This window comes from Peromyscus californicus, unplaced genomic scaffold (genome assembly GCF_007827085.1).
Source record: "Peromyscus californicus insignis strain IS unplaced genomic scaffold, ASM782708v3 Scaffold_6__1_contigs__length_162567912, whole genome shotgun sequence".
Classification (NCBI taxonomy): domain Eukaryota; kingdom Metazoa; phylum Chordata; class Mammalia; order Rodentia; family Cricetidae; genus Peromyscus; species Peromyscus californicus.
In genome coordinates, this window is record NW_026294584.1 from 110,313,293 (window position 1) to 110,332,646 (window position 19,354).

Below are 19,354 nucleotides of genomic sequence, written 5' to 3' on the forward strand. Positions count from 1 at the left end.
TTTATTTTTTTCTTTAAGTTTTTATAAAGCGTCAGACATCCTGTAAGATACCAGAAACAGGATGAGGAAATCAGAAAAGACCAACAAAGGCTGGGGAGATGGCTCAGTGATTAAAGAATTTGCCACGCCAAGTGTGAGGAGAGGTTTTGGAATCCTCAGAACCCAACCTAGGAAGGCAGGGACAAGCAAGCTGGTGGAAAGACTAGCCTTAATGTGTGGACTCTGGGTTTCACCGAGAGCTTCACTGGATAAAGTAGAGAAGCAATGTAGGATCTCCAACATCAATCTCCGGCCTCCACATGCACACATGTGCATGTGCACCACCCGCACAGCACACACGCACCCCCACCCATGCAAAAACATGCATACACGTGCAAAAAAAAAAATGGGAGAAGAAAAAAAAATAGGTCAACAATAAAATTCCTGCTTTCTTGCAAAAGACTATGAGGTAGACTGAATGCCAACTGTTGTTTATATGTTAGGGTAAAGGATCTACGTTCAAGAACTGGAAGAGCGCCTGGCAGTGGTGGCACATGCCTTTAGTCCCAGCGCTCGGGAGGGCCAGGCGGATCTCTGTGAGTTCGAGGCCAGCCTGGGCTACAGAGTGAGTTCCAGGAAAGGCGCAAAGCTACACAGAGGAACCCTGTCTTGAAAAACCAAACCAAACCAAACAAAAAAGAACTGGAAAAGCTTGTGTAAGAGCCAAGAGGACTTTAGCACTGTCTCGGGGAGCTCCAGGCTCACCCTCTCTCCATCATCTTTCCCCAGGAAAGCCCAGAGGACTTCTTCACTTTCAAGGGGCCCAGGAGAAATCAAGCATCTGGTCATCTCGCTAGCACTCCTGTACTCTTTTTTTTTTTTTTTTTTTTCTGAGGCAGGGTTTCTCTGTGTAGTTTTGGTGCCTGTCCTGGATCTCGCTCTGTAGACCAGGCTGGCCTCAAACTCACAGAGATCCACCTGGCTCTGCCTCCCCAGTGCTGGGATTAAAGGAGTGCGCCATCACCGCCTGGCCCTCCTGTACTCTTGAGTGAGACAGGTGTTTCCTGGGTGTGCTAGAAAGGTAAGCCAAGTGGATTCTGATCCCGAGTGGCCTTGTAACCAGATCCAGCTCTTCTGTGAAAAAGCAGGGCATGTGGCTAAGGGGATGCAATTTCAAGTGGACATCACAGGTGACTCATCAGAGGTTTGCTTTGGGGCCTACCGATATTTTTGTTCTGGGTAGGGTGTCTTAATTCCTTTGCATTTTTGGATAACAGCCCTCCTGACCATTCCCAACTTTTCAGAGTTTGAAAGCTCTCACGTAGAGCGCGTTTCATACCGGAATCTAGTCACAGGTAGGGAGTTTGGGGAATGAAGAATTGATTTTTAAAACGGAGTCGAGACTAGGCGAGAGGCCTTAGCCAGGGAAATTTGGGCTACAAGAGCTTCTCCTTCCTCATGCCTGAGACTGACAGCCCTCCTCAGCCAGAGGACTACATTTCCCGGCGGGCGCTGCGCATCTCACAGGCACAAGCTGGCGGGCTCCGGACTCTCCACCTCCGCCCAGCTAGCCAATAGGAACACCTGGTTTGGGCCTCTGCCCGACTAGGAGCACGCGGGAACGGGGGCACTAAAACTACATTTCCCGATGCGCAATTATTCGAACGCTGACCAATCAGCGCCATGCATTTCGAGGCTTGGGGAGGAGCCGGCCTGGTCAGGCGTCCTCATTGGCTAGGCGCTGCTTAGTAGAGCCGGAACCCGGGAGCGAGCGAAGCGCAATGACATTTCCTCTTTAAATAACCGGAGCCGGGGCCCCTTGGAGTAATGGCTGCGTCGGCAGGTGGGTGGCGTGGTACGGCTGCCGCGGTGCTGGAAGAGGGAAGCAGGCGCGCGGTGGTCGGCCCCGACCTGGGGAGGCGGCCGTAAGGCGGGAAGGAGGGAAGGATGGAGAGGCGGCGGGCGCGGGGGCGAAGATGAATGGGGAGGAGGGCGGTGGGCGGCGCGCCCGCGGAGACGGGGCGTCTGGATACCGGCCGCCCGCGAGGCGGTTGCGAGTCGCCCTGGCGTTCGCCCTCAGTCGCGCTGCCCTCGGGAGGCTCTCGATCCCCGCTCGGCCCCGAGCCGAGTCCCCGCGCACCGCCGCCGCCGGTTCGGCTGGCTCGCCTCACACCCTCCCTCGAGGCGGTCCGGGCTCGCCGGGCTCCCGAGGAGCGCGCTGGCCTGGGAACTTGTTCGCCCTCGCTGGGCGCTCGGCTCCCAGAGCCCACGTCGGCGGTCCTGTGCCTAGACAGGGGTGTTTGTGTGAAGGGTTGGGGGGAAAGGACCCACGACGCCGTAACTGGCTTCGAACTTCTTGTGGTTGAACGATTTTTTTTCCCTAGATTTAAGTAAGTCTTCCCCAGCAACGAATGGGATCCCATCTTCAGACACAACCAACGAAGCCATGGACCCCTTCCATGCTTGCAGTATTCTTAAGCAACTCAAAACAATGTACGATGAAGGACAATTGACAGACATTGTAGTGGAAGTGGATCACGGGAAAACATTTTCCTGTCATAGAAACGTTCTTGCTGCAATCAGCCCCTACTTCAGGTATGACGACGGTAGAAACTTGTATTACTATCCGTACCAAGATTCCCTTTCATCCCCAGTATTGCCCAGCTGGTTATGATATTGAGTTGGGACAAATAAATGAAGGTAAACAATGAGTTTGTTTTCTGCGAGGAGGAAACAGGCCTTGTCTTATTAAGAAGCCCTTGTTTTGACCTGTGGGATTCTAGAGATCAGATAGTTGGATTTTAAGTTCATGGACCTCTGTGTGAGGTGTTCCCCAATATAGAAGGCGCCATGACAGGTACACAGGTACACAAGTAGCTGCGTGGGGCCGGTGGTTGCTATATTGGGCAGCAGCGAAGATATACAGTGTTTCAATCATTGGAAGTTTTATTAGAGAATGATCTACAATTTATTTTTAAAAATTCATGATTTTTTTAAAGTATGTATAACATTTTTTTAGAGTTTAAAACACAGGAACCTGTTCCTTTACAAAACACAGGAACCTGTTCCTTTACGAGTAAATCAGGACAGTAGATTGTTTTAATGCCATGGAGTTTGTAAAAAGTAGTGAAAGAGCCGGGCGGTGGTGGTGCACTCCTTTAATCCCAGCACCCTGGGAGGCATAGCCAGCCGGATCTTTGTGAGTTCGAGGCCAGCCTGGTCTACAGAGCTAGCTCCAGGATAGGCACCAAAACTACACAGAGAAACCTTGTCTCGGAAAACCTAAAAAAAAAAAAAAAAAAAAAAAAGTGGAATAAATGAAATAGTTTGTCTTTGTTTCCAAGATTCCCAGAGATAACTGCTTTTTTCACTTTCTGTTTACTTTTATCATATACTATTGAAAAGTGAACATTTTAAAGTTGGGTCTGAAAATTAAATTCTTATTCTGAGAACAGGTGATTGGAAAAGGTAACTTTCTTCCTGAGCATAAATGTTTTGTTTCAAGTATTTTCTTCTAAAAGTCCTTTGGTGTTCAGAAGTGGTTTATGAATGATAGCAAGAACATCTTGTCAGCCACACTCTGGCTTTATCTTTCGAGGTGCTTATAGGGCACAGCCCGCTGTAATTCTGCATTCATGAGTTTCTTGTTCCTCCTTCTCAGAATGCTGGGTTGAATGTAGTTACTTCAATCTGATTTTTTTTTTTTTTTTGGTTTTTCAAGACAGAGTTTCTCTGTAGTTTTGCCTGTCCTGGGTCTTGCTCACAGAGGTCCACCTGGCCTCCCGAATGCTGGGATTAAAGAAGTGTGCCACCAGTGCCTGGCTTCAGTCTGATCTTAAAACCAATTAGAGCTGGGCAGTGTCTCAGGCCTTTAATCCTTTAATCCCAGCACTCAGGAGGCAGAGGCAGGAGGATCTCTGAGTTCGAGGCAGCCTGGGCTACAGAGTGAGTTTTAGGAAAGGCTCCAAAGCTACACACAGAAACCCTGTCTCAAAAAACAAACAGACAAAACCCGATTAGACTTGTTGTGGGTAGGTCGTTGAACTACTAAGTGTTAATTAACACGGGGTAGTAAGCTAGCCTGGCAATGGAAACCACTGCTGTTCCTCATGTATGTGTTGGACTATCTACCACAGTTGCTCCTTACCAAACTGACTTCTATAATCTTAATAATCTTATCTCTAATCAGATACATATGAAATACATACATACATATCCCATTTACATATGAAAAAAGATTCGATGAGTGCTATCTGAGTCATTCAAGTGGCAGAGCTAGATTCTATTCTAAAAGTAGACTTACCGTGTGACACTTATAGGACAAAAAAGGATGAAATGGGTCTTCATTAAAGTTTGTGTTAAAAAAAACTGTTATCTTTGATAGTAAAATAAATTGGAGCTTCAAAGTAAAAATTTTCTCACTGAAACCTTATTCTGTAGATAATGCCATGTAAATGTCACATATAATTAAAATTAGATTTGAATGCCTACACAAAAGAAGTATGGATATAGTAGATCTTAGTTTCTAAGAAGTTAAAAAATGCTTGGGAATATTTCTGAACATTCCATTCACATGTAGATGTTGCTAGAAAACTAAAAAACTAAATTCTTTTCTGCACACAAGTTCTTGGCTATCTTGGTATGGGGATCTCAGAAATCATACTTAATAGTTTCTAAACCTTGCATGGCAACACAGGTGAAAGAATTAGAACAGCTGGAATGTGATCTGGCCATTTCCTGATCCAGTGATTGCCAAAATTAATGACTATGAAATATTTTTGCTACTTGGGATTCTGTGCGAGGAAGTACTCCCAATGTATTTAGAGTACATGAAGAACCTTTTAGGGAACTCACCGAGGTATCAGGCCATTCCCATGTGTTAGCCTAGCCTGTTGAAGGCAAGAGTGGCTCCCAGGATAAAGAGAGATGTGATGACATTCTCCCTTTCTACCTAATGAAGGCCCAGGTTTTTCTTTTTATTTGGTAGCTTTATAGGTGAATCATTCTGCACCTGAACTGGAAACCAGCTCAAGTGTAGGAACATCTGATTTGTAGTCATCAAACCCTGTAGTAATATTAAACTTAAAACTTACATTATTGAAGTGAAAAAGATAAGTAGTCTGTATACCAAGTTGAGCCCTTGCACCCTCCAGGTTTCTCATTCTGCTTTTTAAAATCTCACGCATTGAGGGCTGGAGAGATGACTCCATGGTTAAGATCACTAACCGCTCTTGCAGAGGATCCAAATTTAGTTAGCAACACCCATATCAAGCCACTCACCACCACTGTAGCTCCAATTCCAGGGGGATCCAATGCCCTCTTGTAATCTCTGCAGGCATCTGCACTCACATGTGAACAGTCCTCCACATACATACATATAAATAAAAGAAAAAATCTTTTTAAAAAATGAAGCCCCCATGTATTTGATGGGGATTTCACAGGTGTCTGCCCATTTTCCCAGTTAGGATACTTTTCACAGGATAACGAAACAAGTTCAAAGTGTCTAGATCTAGTTGCTTTTATCCCCCTTACCACATAGATTTCTTCAATTTTATTAAGCACCCCAGATGCTTTTCAGAAAGAATAAAAGTACACACATCTTTTCTCATAGGGCTTTTGGAAGACTTTTACTATTTAAGAGTTTCCTAGAATGGTTAGTTGTGGTAGTACATACCTTTAATTCCAGCACTTGGGGAATCAGAGAGAAGCAGGAGGAGCTCTGAGTTCAAGGCCAGCCTAGTTTATGTAGTGAGTTCCAGAACAACCAGGGCTATATGAAAAGACCTTGTCTCAAAACAACAACAAAAAGTTCTTTAGAATGAAGCCTCACAGAAAGGAAATGATGTTTACTTAAAAGTCCAAGTGTTTTATCTGCTTACTGTTTTGAGAAAGGTTTCATAAATATACTCAGTTAAAAAAGAAATAAAAACCAAACTGAAGCAAAATATTACAGTATGCCCAAGCTGTTCTCAGATTTACTGTTGCTCAGGACGCTATGAATTTGTGGTCACACTCTTGCCTCAGCCTTCCATGAACTGGGGTCATACACCACTGCACCCACCTTAGAAGCTTAGTCCTGAGGGTATAAGTTGGGGAAATTAAACATAATTTCCATGGAATCAGCAATGTGTTAAATGTGAAACTCTTTTTAGAAAAAGGCATTATATTAACCCTATCATAATTTTTTTATATGGATATAAATAGGTAAAATACAGGAACTTTAACTTTAAAATGAAGTATATCTATTTTAAAAAAGGGTTTTCAAAGTGTCAAAGAATAAGTAAAATGGTCTTTCAAAGGATTTCAGTTTTTAAAGGTATAGGTGAAAAATATGTACCTTTGAAGAATGCTATTCTCTTTCTGAGATGAAAATTTATTTTGTGTATATAAGTTCCCTTATAATTTTCACTGAGCCATCAAAGATTTTATTAGATTGGCTCAATGTGCTTAGGATAATTTAGCTATCCTGATGATATATTGAACTTTCTGGGACATGACAATTTAAGGTCTCTTATCTAGAGACCTTATCTATCTTGACTAGAGGCTTGAGTAGGTGCTCCAAGGACAATCAGATCTGAAATATGTCACTTACGTTGCTTTCTTACCAATATTCTCCTTTTCCCATAGTTAGCATGTGAGAACAGAATCCTGCCCCTCTCCCTTTCCCAGGTCTTATGTGGACTCTGGTGAGACTGAGGAACCCAATTAGCACACAGTCTGATTAACAAGAGATGCCTGTAAGAGTCTTATTAATTTTATATGCACGGAGGGATTTTTCCAAGAAAGTAAAGTCCACACAAATAACTGAAGCATGATGCATTTATATCTGTTAGACAAAGAACAGTACATTTGTCAAGGAATGTCAGGGTAAGTGGCTATCTGGTTTGGGACCATAAATTTTAGGATGTTACTTAGGGATATGTGGGAGTGGGGGAGTTGTAGAAGCATTTGAGAGATAAAGAGTGACTTCAGAGTTTGTTTAATCAGGCTCACTCCAGCCACAATTACCCAGTTACTCTGGTGATCGTGGCTACTTTCTAGCCTTGGTATGTGAAGGACCACCATCCTGAAAGAGTCTCCATGATTTGCTGCATAGAGGGAGACAGGCCACATGGCCCTTCCATCAGCTTTAGTTAGTTCCCCAGGTGATTTCAGCTTGAAGCAATCTACCAGTGTACCTATTTTGTATGTTTTTTAACTCTTGGCACAAGATGGAATGGCCCTGAGAACAGAGCTTTTGAGATTAACTAGATTTAAGTCCTTGTACTAGTTCAACCCTGTGCAGAACATGAGGAATGTATTCCTTTTGCTTCAGAAGGACTTATCTGTGTGACAACTTTATACTTCTAAAAATTTTCATTTGTGGTACATATAAAATATTAACCACATTTTCTTTCTTAGGTCCATGTTCACTAGCGGCCTTACAGAGAGTACTCAGAAAGAAGTTCGAATCATTGGTGTCGAAGCTGAATCAATGGATTTAGTATTGAATTATGCCTATACCTCTAGAGTTATTCTGACAGAGGCCAATGTTCAAGCCTTGTTCACTACAGCTAGCATCTTCCAAATTCCTTCCATACAAGACCAGTGTGCTAAGTATATGATTAGTCATTTGGACCCACAAAATTCTATTGGGGTCTTTATCTTTGCTGATCATTATGGTCATCAGGAACTTGGAGATCGATCAAAAGAATACATCCGTAAAAAGTTTCTGTGTGTCACCAAAGAACAAGAGTTTCTCCAGCTGACGAAAGACCAACTCATAAGCATACTAGATAGTGATGATTTAAATGTAGACCGGGAAGAACATGTTTATGAAAGCATTATAAGGTGGTTTGAACATGAGCAAAATGAAAGAGAAGTACATCTTCCAGAAATTTTTGCCAAATGTATACGTTTTCCTTTGATGGAAGATACATTTATCAAGAAAATTCCACCTCAGTTTGCACAGGCCATAGCCAAAAGCTATGAAGAAAAGGGACTATCCAATACCAATGGCTGTACGCAGAGGCTTGGAATGACTGCTTCTGAAATGATCATCTGTTTTGATGCTGCACACAAACACTCAGGAAAGAAGCAAACAGTGCCTTGTCTAGATATAGTCACAGGAAGAGTGTTTAAACTATGCAAACCACCAAATGACCTAAGAGAAGTTGGGATTCTGGTATCACCAGATAATGACATTTACATTGCAGGAGGGTACAGGCCAAGCAGCAGTGAGGTCTCCATCGATCATAAGGCAGAAAATGATTTTTGGATGTATGACCATTCCACCAATAGATGGCTATCCAAGCCATCCTTGCTTCGAGCCAGAATAGGCTGCAAACTAGTGCATTGCTCTGGTAAAATGTATGCAATAGGAGGGCGTGTGTATGAAGGTGACGGAAGAAACCCCCTCAAGTCCGTGGAGTGCTATGACAGCAGAGAGAACTGCTGGATGACTGTTTGTGCCATGCCGGTTGCAATGGAGTTTCATAATGCTGTGGAGCACAAAGAGAAGATCTATGTTTTACAGGGTAGGTGACAGTGATTCTTCACGAAAGGGTGGGGTACTTAATAGTAAAGCAGGTAACAGTCCTAGCAGTTCATATTTCTGGTTTCCTAACCATGAACTATATACTAGAACACTCTGAGAAAATCAAGGTAAAAAAGTTTATAAATTTAAGATATTTTTAAGTTACTGAAATGGTCCTTTGTTTTGTGTTATGTTTGGATATCATATAAAGTATTTCTAAAAACAATTTAATAAGTAATAGTTCAACTACTGCTTACTATTTCAGAGCATTTTAAAAAGTCTAAACAAACAAAGGTTAATCATTTTTGTTTTTCAATAATATAATCAAGAGATGTAGCAACTACTTTTTTATGGAACTTACCAAATGAGTTTACTGGAATTACACTATTCATTTACCAAGGATTTTTTTAAAAAAGATTTATTTTTCTTTTATATGTATGACCATTTTGCCTGCATTTATGTCTGGGCACCGTGTGCATGCAGTGTCCACAGATCAGAAGAGGGTGTTGGATCCCCTGGAACTGGAGTTATAGACAGTTGTGAACTGACATGTGTGTTCTAGACACTGGACCCAGGTTCTCTGGAAGAGAAGCCAGTGCTTTTAAACACTGAACTATATTTCCAACTCCTACCAATTTTTTTTGTTTGTGGGTTTTTTGCTTGTTTGTTTTTATGTATATGAGTATTTTGCCTGAATGTATGTCTGTGTACCACATACCTACTTGGTGACTGCAGAGGCCAGAAGAGGGATGAGTAACTTGGAACTAGAGTAAGATGATTGTGTGGATGCTGGGAATCGAACTTGAGTCCTCTAATAGAACAGCTAGTGCTTCTAGCCACTGAGCCACTTTCCAGCCCCCACAAAGGGTTCCATAGTTATGAAGCTTAATTACAAAGGCTTGAAGTTATGATCTTTAGATATTACCTTTTTTTTTTTTTAAATGGTGTGTATATGAATGTGCAGGTGTGAAGATCAGACATTAACACTGGGTGTCTTTCTCTATTGCTGTCCACCTTAGTTCTGAGACAGGATCTCATTGAAACTGGAGCCTACCAATTGTCTCAACTGGCTGGCCATCCAGCCCCTCAGGAATCTGACTTCCTCCACTCCCTCACTGCTGGGGTTACTTGTATGCCACAATGCCCTGCTTCCTTGTGGCTCCTGGGAATCTGAACTTAGATCCTCTTGCTTGTATTGCAAGCTCTTTCCCTTTAACATCTTTCTTAAAGGTTTTACTTGCTGGAATTTTGAATGCAGTGTGGATAATTCTAAAATCCTTATTCACTTTCCGTGTTTCTTAATGGGTTATGTTTAAATGATTTCCTTATATGACTACATGAATAAAACAGGAACAATGTAAGTTTTTATGAAGATATATATGGTTATTTTTAAGCCCTATCCCATTTTTAAAAAAAAATTAAATTTTTTGCTCTAATCTTTTGACTTAAAATTTTTGAGAGATGCCTGGATATGTTTGCTGTATGTTGCTTATTTTGCAGAATTAACTAAGGAGAAGTAAACTGTCTGGTACCATATTTTAGTTAAATGAAAACTTGGCATGACTTGGGCTTATCTTTGTAAAATATAAAAATGGATGTATAATTCATCCAAGATGGTTATATCATTCAGTGTGATGAAGTATGCTCCTCTCTCTCTGTCTCTATCTCTGTATGTTACTGGCATAGTAGTTTATAGAGATAATTTTAAGGCTCAATGGAATGTGTGGGCTGTATATTAATGCAAATACTGTATCAAAACAGCAATGACTTAATAGATTATCAGGACCAAAACAAATAGTTTTTAACTGGAGGTTTTCTTTTACATAAGAAGAATCTGAGGCCCTGAGTCTTTTTAATTGCTTATCATTGATTTTAGTTTATTAAAGAGGAGTTGAGATTTCTTTTTTTTTTTTTGGTTTTTTTTTTTTTTTTTTTTTTTTTTTTGGTTTTTTCGAGACAGGGTTTCTCTGTGTAGCTTTGCGCCTTTCCTGGAACTCACTTGGTAGCCCAGGCTGGCCTCGAACTCACAGAGATCCTCCTGGCTCTGCCTCCCGAGTGCTGGGATTAAAGGCGTGCGCCACCACCGCCCAGCATGAGATTTCTTTTTTTAATTAAATTTTTTTACTCATTTTACATAACAGCCACAGATCCCCCTCTCAACCTTCCTCCTACTCCCCTCCAACCACCTGCCCCCATCCCCTCCTTCAAAAGCTGTGGAACCTGCATGGGACCAGACTAGGCCCTCTGCATACGAGAGACAGTTGTGTAACTTGGTCTGTTTGAGGGGCCCTTGGCAGTGGGATAAAGATCTGTCCTTGGTGCATGAGCTGGCTTTATGGAGTCCATTACCTGTGGTGGGATGCCTTGCTCAGCCTTGATGCAGGAAGGAGGTCCTGCATCAACTGAGTTGAGATTTCTTAAAATTTAACTTTTTGTTAAAAGAAATTTGTAGAGAATTGAGACATGTAAAAGGTCTTAACTCCATTTTCTTTATCAAGAATACTGTAATATGTTAGCCAATAAGGAGAAGTAATGTGTAAGCAAAAGTTGAGACTTAAATAAAATTGGAGTTGAAATGTCACTGTTATTAAGCAGGCAATTTAATTTATAGATGAGAGTATCCCTAATAGAATAGTTTAAAGGGAAGCTGTATGAATCCGGTATTGATTACTAACTCCAACAAAGCCTCTTTATATATGTAACCTGACGAAAACTGTTGAAGGTTATGTCTTATAAGTTGAGCATCACTAATGTAAAAAGCCAAAATATTTTGAAATCTGAGACTTTTGAGCACTGTTGTGGTTCTCCACATGGAAAATTCCATACCTGACCTTATATAACAGGTGACAGTCGAAGCACAGGCAATGAAGATGCTGTAGTAATTCATGTTTTGACTTGGAATAATCCCCAAAGTAACATATTATGTATATGCAGATACTCTAAAAGCTGAAATACTTAGAGTATCAAGCACTTCGGATAAAAAATGTTCAACCTGCTCTACGTATAACTGCTAAAGTATAAATTTAATCTGCCCATAAGGTTCATATTGTTAACACAAAGACATTATACAGTGTTCTCATTAAGCTGGGCATAGCTGCACATGCCTATAATCCCACTTCTCTGAAGGGTGAGGTAGGAGGATTTTAAGTTAAGGCCAGCCTGAGCTCAGGCTGGAGACCTTATCTCAAAAAAAACAAGCAATGCTATATCATTAGCAAGATCTTGTAATTCATTATTTTAATTCTTGCCGAAATTTTCCTATTGGCAGTCTGACTCACCACAGCCTTTTATTATCAGTTTAGAATAGTAACTGACTCAATGTCAGTTCCATAAATTGTTTTGAAATTTATCTTTGCTTTATAACAGTATTCGTGTAAACACATCAGTGACCCACAAGCACAAATCTAAACAATTCTATGTGCTATTTTCTAACCAAATAGCACACACATATGTAATGGGTTTTTATGGTTAAATTGTATGTGTGCATGTTGCCTGCCTTATTCTCCCCAGATCGTATATACCAATACAGGTTGACTATAATATTACTGTTACTCTGTATATTTTAGGAGGCAAATGTTTGGAAAACATAAGCTCTTTAGTCTTCAGAGGTTGGAATTAAAGATGCAACCAAACTTGAAATTTTACATATTTGTTTCTTTTTATCTTTTTTTAGGAGAATTTTTCCTCTTCTATGAGCCTCAAAAAGACTACTGGGGATTTCTAACCCCCATGACTGTGCCTAGAATCCAGGGCTTGGCGGCTGTGTACAAGGACTCCATCTACTACATAGCTGGAACCTGTGGAAATCATCAGCGTGTGTTTACTGTAGAAGCCTATGACATAGAGCTAAATAAATGGACTCGTAAGAAGGACTTTCCATGTGATCAGTCTATAAATCCATACCTTAAGCTGGTACTTTTCCAGAATAAACTCCATTTATTTGTCCGAGCTACTCAAGTGACTGTTGAAGAACATATCTTCAGAACCAGCAGGAAAAATTCTCTTTACCAGTATGATGATATTGCTGACCAGTGGATGAAAGTGTATGAGACCCCAGATCGGCTGTGGGACCTTGGCCGCCATTTTGAGTGTGCTGTGGCTAAACTCTATCCTCAGTGTCTTCAGAAAGTACTGTAATAAGTAGCAGGCCTCAGCACGTCACTGGCATCTCATACTAAGGAACCTTGTTTAGGAAATAATGTCAACATTGATGAAAGCTGAGAGTTTTGTATACAGAAATGGGTGCTCGTAAAGATTGTGGTGTGGGGAGGGATTTGCTTTTATCTTCATGATATTTTCATTTCAGTAAGGAAAGATAACAAAGTGCAATTATCAGCATTTTTCCACCCCTGGCATAAAAGTATCATTCTAGAATTTTGTGATAAATAGTCCCTGAGAAACCAGGTGAATCAAGACAACTATGCACTCTTAAAAAGCAGTTTGAGTATTCCTGGGTAGAGACATCCAAACTAGTTAACGTGACTTTTTATTTTAAATACGGGTAACAATATGAGGCAATATCATTTATTTAGCTGTGATCTCTCTAACACAGAGAAGCACTAACTTAGATCCTCATTCTTACTATTTATATGTATTTACATATCTATTTTTGTGTACTGTTTTCAAGTGTATGAGATTTTAAGCTCTGTCAAACTGAAGGAAAATTCAGTCTCAGAAAGAACTTTCAGTCACGTTGTTTCATATTCTCATGTAACTTTAAGTTAAAACTTTGAAGTGGCAGTTTTCTGTCCATAACTTTTTCAAGTGCTACTGTCTCATCTTTTAAAATCCCAGAAAGGGCTCAGATTTGCAGGTGACTGGTGCTCGTATAAGTTAATTCATGTGTAGCTAGACCGGTTTAAATGGTTTGAGTCTGTGTTTCTCTTTCAGATTAGCATGCTAGTTCCATGGCTGTGGCACTTTGCCTTGTGACTCCACGAGGTCTGCTCTTTGTGTGATAGGATATGGCCGATGGCCATTGGTCTAACTGGATTCAGTTTTACAATCCCAAGTTTGCACTAACATGGGCTGTTTTGTGGCCCAACCTCTTTTTCCATCCTCTACTTGTCCAGTCATTGTTGGTACCATGAAAGTTATAATTATATAACTTAAAATGTGAAGTTTTACACCTACTTTTAAAATTCTGTTTTCTAGAAATGAATCTTGCAGTACTCTAATAGTTTAGTGGCTTTTAAGGTTCATATTACAGTTATAACCTCTTTATTTATTGCACTCAACAGTGGTGAATATTTTTATGTTGAAACACTTGTTCTCGGTGAAGGTGATATGGAAGGAAGGATGAAGGAGTGAACAGAATCACAGCTTTCTGTACTGTGGGTTCTAAGGAGCTGTTCATATTTAATTGATAGGTGTCTCAGTTGGTTTGTCCTTCATGTTAATATTCCTAACTAAGTCCTTTTGTACCTAAGGCAAGTATTTGGATTGATAATGTACTCATTACTATGCTTACTATAACTGATAAGTAATACACACATAAGATCAGAGTCTGTCCTCAGTTGGAGGTTTGATTCTCTTGAAGAAAACTGGCATGGTTTGTATTGAAGAAAAAAAAAAAAGAAGAGAAAAGAAAAGAAAAAAAAGTCTTGCACAAATTGTAAGGTGATACTGTGAAACAAATTGAAAACATTGCCTCTTGCATCACATACCTCCTTTTCCAGAAACTGTAGACTGCTTTACAAAGGCCCTCCAAGTAGAGCTGGTTCTCTGAAGCAGGAAGTCAAGTGGACAGCATTCACAGAATGCGTGTGTTTGTGTCCTGCACAGATAGATGTGCGGTTCCTCCTAATCTCTGTCAACTTTGTCAACCAATATTTTTTTACCTCTCTAGTTTGCCTTGTGTTTCCTTTTGCGTCATGCTGTTTTAGGGTTATTTCTGTGAATTTTTTGAATTACAGTTTTGCATTGCAAATGAGAGGGAAAAATAGTTTTTACAAGAGATATCCATGTAATTTATTTTTGAAAGCTTTGTTGAGTATCTAAGATTTCCTGCCACTTTGACAATCTCTGTATTTAGGAAAATGTATTACTTGAAAACAAGACATAGAACATTGAGTTAGCAATGTACATGTTCCATATGATATATAAAAGAACAACACACTGTGGCTAATCTACGCTAGATTTATTCTGTTGATCTGTACAACAATTGGTTCTTTTGTTATAACAGTGTATATTGAGGGTATCATCTAAGTATAGTGTGTCAAAGCCAAGGTTTAGAATTTGCTATGGGAGTAGAATATATATATATTGAATTTTGTATGAAGAATATTTGTTTACATTACATAGCTGGGATATTTTGCCACTTTTAAAATGATTTCAGAAAAGGTCCTAGGAAACTAAGATTAGTGATACGTGTGGGTTTATGTGTAGATACTTAAGGTACATTTTCATAGTATGAGAATATTAGTAGAAGGCACAATGCTACTACAGAATTAAAAGATCTAACAAATGCCAATCCCACTTTAACTATGTTTGAAGAATGTACGTAGCACTTTTCCTATATAGTTTTTATACGATGAAAACTGGGCTAGGTGTAACTATGTTGTAGGAAAGAAGAAATTATTTATGTCGTCTTTGTTTCTTGTTCTCCTACAAAGTTGATGTGTAAGCGTCAAGCTGATTTCATTGGTGCATGAGGAAAAGTGGATGTGATCTGTAAGGAACCAGAGTCCCATGTAAAGTTTAAAATGGCATTTAATATTCAGTGCTCAGGTATGTAGTAAGTACTGTAGTCCTATGGGGCAAATGTGTAGATATTTTTAAACATTTTGCCGTAATTGCACAATTTTTTGCATTTTTACCTGATGTCATTGTTTCTTGTAATAAAACCTTTTCTGATTGAAAACTGCCAGTGTTGTAAACTGACCTGAAGAATGAATTTTGAAAAATTAAAATTTGGTGAAAATCATAAACTTATGTCATAGTAGAATGAAATACTATCTTAACCCATTAAATATCTGACTTGTGACCTAAAATGAACTAGTTAGTATTACCAGTAACTCTGTTATTCTGATCTAGCCTAAAATGTCCTCGTTGCCTCTCTTTACGTACACTTCATACCCCATCCCAGAAAATGCTGTTGCTTCCTCTGGAGCATCCCCATACTCTGTGTACCGCTTTCACCGTGTTACCCTGGTCTAAGCCTGTCCCATCTGCCTGTGTGCAGTTACCACTGCAAAGGATTTCTTTCTACTTAACACCCTTGATGCCTTGTGATCGTTTTCTCCACGCAGTTGTCTGGGTGGTTCTGAAGTCAGGCTTGTGTCCTTCTGCTCAGATCCAATGGCATCCTAACTCCCTATAGGAACTGAGGTCCTTACCAATATTGCAACCCAATAATACTATCTCTTGGACCTTATTGTAATTCCTTGAACTCACTGGATCCAGCCACATTAATCATGCTCTTCCTTAGACATGCCAAGTATCTTCACCATCAGGGCCTTTGCCCTTGCCATGTTACTGATCAGAAAAGGCCATACACTTCACTTAAAATACCACCTTCCTGGGCTGGAAAAAGCCTGAGTTGTTAAAGAGCACTGTCTGTTCTTCCAGAGGACTGGGTTCGATTCCTAGCACCCACATGGCAGCTCACAACTGTCTGCAACTCCAGTTCCAGGTGTTCTGGCCTCCTGAGGCATGAAGTACATGTATTGAACACACACAGTGCAAAGATATACATGCAGGAAAACACATAACGTGCTAGAGAAACTTTTCCGATGGTTCTATTTTCCAGGTCCTTCTTTCTCATTTCTTTCTTCTGCCTATTTCTTTCTGCTCTATTTTTCACATCTTTTCCCCTTAATAAAATGTCGTGAAGTCAAAGATTTTGCCTTACTGCCGCAGTTTTTAAAGTTGTTTCTTTTTTAAAAGATTTATATCTATTTACTTGCATATGTGTGTCTGAGTAGGCCAGGTGTGTGTAGCTGCCTGTGGAGGCCCTGGAGCTGGAGCTGGATTTGGAAGAGGTTGTGAGCCACCTGACATGGGTGTTGGGAACCAATGAAAAACACACTTAACCACCGAGCCATTTCTCCAGCCCCTACTCCTGGGCTTTACATTGATGGCACACAGTTGGCATTTAATAAATGTTGACAGAAGTGAGTTTTCAGTTCAGTGTCTGTGTGTGCTGAGAAGTGGTAGGTCTGCTGTTTCAGAAGCACAGACCAGTTGAACTGGAGAAGGTCATGTAAGTACTCTGGATTTTCACATTCAGCGGGTTCTGTTGCCCCAACACTATGTTAAATACCTAATGTTACTTATGAATTGTTCTCATCCAAGCAGAACCTTTCTCTGTTATCCCGCCTGCTCCTCTGTTCTGTAGCTTAAGTTTTCCTGTCTAGCCCACAGTCAGGACAAATCTCTCTCACCTGCCAGTCCCACAGCCACTCAGACCCGACCAAGTAAACACAGAGACTTATATTGGTTACAAACTGTATGGCCGTGGCAGGCTTCTTGCTAACTGTTCTTACAGCTTAAATTAATCCATTTCCATTAATCTATACCTTGCCACATGGCTCGTGGCTTACCGGCATCTTCACATGCTGTTTGTCATCATGGCGGCTGGCAGTGTCTCTCTGACTCAGCCTTCCACCTCCCAGCTCCATTCTCCTCCTTGTCCCGCCTACACTTCCTGCCTAGCCAATGGCCAATCAGTGCTTTATTCATTGACCAATCAGCAACACATTTGCCATACAGAACATCCCACAGCACTGTTCTATTACACTAATAAGCCCACCAGTATGAGTTCTGTCCCTCAAAGTTTCTGAAGAGATTATGGGAGATGGCTATACTTTTTACCTTCAGTATAGAATTTACAAGTGAAACCACTGACCTGACGCTCAGTTTTTGAAGGTTTCCTGTGTTTCGCTAATGTATGAGAATAGTCCATTTATATATTTCTCCTTGTGTGCGTTTTGTCTTTTGAAAGATGCATCCATTTCACCTACATTATCTGTGTGTGACATGGACATGTTCATATTTTTCTTACATCATTGGAATTGGTATTGATCACCCCCTCATTCATTTCTGATGCTGGTGGTGTGTGTGTGTGTGTGTGTGTGTGTGTGTGTGTGTGTGTGTGTGTGTGAACAAGTAGCATGCATTTACAGCTTTTTGACTTGGGTTTTGTTTTTTAAATATGAACTCTTGCCGGGCGGTGGTGGCGCACGCCTTTAATCCCAGCACTCGGGAGGCAGAGCCAGGCGGATCTCTGTGAGTTCGAGGCCAGCCTGGTCTCCAAAGCGAGTTCCAGGAAAGGCGCAAAGCTACACAGAGAAACCCTGTCTCGAAAAAAACCAAAAAAAAAAAAAAAAAAAAAAAAATGTGAACTCTTGCCCTGTAACCCGGGCTGGCACTGAATTCTCAGTCCTTTGCAGTTCTGAGGTTACAGGCTTGTACCACCACATCTGCCTTTTTCAACTAATCTTTCTTGTTCTGAAGTCTTCCCTGGCTAGAGTTAAGAAAGCTTGTGGATTTAATTTGTCTTAGTTTATTTTCATCTTTCTTTTAACTTGTCTGAGTATATACAAAGTAAATTTCCTATAGGTCCCTTACAGATGGGACTTTGATGTGGATCATGGAAATTTCTTTGTTTAAATAGCTGTTTTTAGACCTCTTACATTTAAAGTAGTAATTGATAAGTTTGTTAGTGTTTCTGTTTCCCTTGTTCATTTTTCACTGCTTTCACACCATTTTTTTTTTTTTTTTTTTTTGAGACGAGGTTTCTCTGTGTAGTTTTGGTGCTTGTCCTGGATCTCACTCTGTAGACCAGGCTGGCCTTGAACTCACAGAGATCCGCCTGGCTCTGCCTCCCGAGTGCTGGGATTAAAGGCGTGCGCCACCTCTGCCTGGCTTGCACCATCATTTTTAACTGAGCATTTTATATTACTGTATCTCATTTTAGCCCAGCAATTAATTTAACACCCCTCTCCCATGGTTGCTTTAGATTTTCAGTTGTTTTTAATCTAATCCAAGGTCCTGTTTAAATGGTGCCATGACACTTTAGGTGCAGTACAGTATATATTTTGAGATGGGGTTTCTCTGTGTAGCCCTGGCTATCTTGGAACTCACTCTGTAGACCAGGCTGGTCTTGAACTCAGAGATCTACCTGCTTCTGCCTCCCAAGTGCTTGGATTGAAGGTGTGCACCACCACCTGGCTCAATATACTTTTAACTACTATGTTTTTATATTTCTACCTCAAGTAACTATCCTTTCAGATACATTTACTTTAAAAAAGATTCACCTTCATTTATTTCTTATGAGACAGCGTACATTTCTTTGTGTATCTGCCCTGTATCAATCTCCTTCCCAGAGAACTACTTTTTAGTGGACATTGTGTGCAGGGCAGGTCTATAAGTGATGGATGCCCTCAGATGGTTGGTTGGTTGTTGTTTGTTTTTTTGAGAGTCTTTTTTTCCTCCTCCACTTTGAAGGATGATTTTGCTGGATCTAGAATTCATGTGTGTTCATTTTCAAAGTGATTAAATCTCAGTTAAGTAGTGGACCTTTGTGTGTTGTTTCTTAATTTATTTTCCTCTGGTCCATCCTCCATTCCCTGCACCTGCTGAACTTATTTAATCCTTTTCCTATTGGGAGAGTAAGGGTGAGGGAAGGAATACCACTCTCCATGTTTAGCATGCTCCTAGGGAATCGGCCTCAGTTATCGGAACAGGTTCTGGGTGTGCTTCAGAATCATTTCTCCTGTGCTCGAGACAGAGCCACAAGGGGTTCTCTCTCAGATGTTTGCCACAAGGAACCCACCCCTTGTGGGATTCCAGAGGATAAAATGCACAAAAATATACAGTCTCCAAAAGAGTAAGAACGAGGTTCCTGGGAGTTTTCTC

General features: G+C 40.7%; 1 protein-coding gene across 1 annotated transcript; it reads left to right on the forward strand.

The window, feature by feature from the left end:
* The first annotated feature begins 1,733 nt into the window (after positions 1-1,733).
* Positions 1,734-15,359, forward strand: Kbtbd8 (kelch repeat and BTB domain containing 8). The gene is made up of 4 exons (XM_052721003.1): positions 1,734-1,822; positions 2,364-2,574; positions 7,381-8,495; positions 12,168-15,359. The coding sequence occupies exons 1-4, from the start codon at positions 1,807-1,809 to the stop codon at positions 12,629-12,631; spliced, it is 1,806 nt and encodes a 601-aa protein (XP_052576963.1). The 5' UTR covers positions 1,734-1,806; the 3' UTR covers positions 12,632-15,359.
* Positions 15,360-19,354: the final 3,995 nt, after the last annotated feature.

What these genes read in the sequence shown, in the direction of transcription:
- Kbtbd8 (XM_052721003.1), top strand. An exon ending in GCAATCAGCCCCTACTTCAG is followed by an intron (nt 2,575 to 7,380) that starts GTATGACGACGG and finishes TTTCTTTCTTAG; the next exon opens with GTCCATGTTCACTAGCGGCC. An exon ending in GAAGATCTATGTTTTACAGG is followed by an intron (nt 8,496 to 12,167) that starts GTAGGTGACAGT and finishes ATCTTTTTTTAG; the next exon opens with GAGAATTTTTCCTCTTCTAT.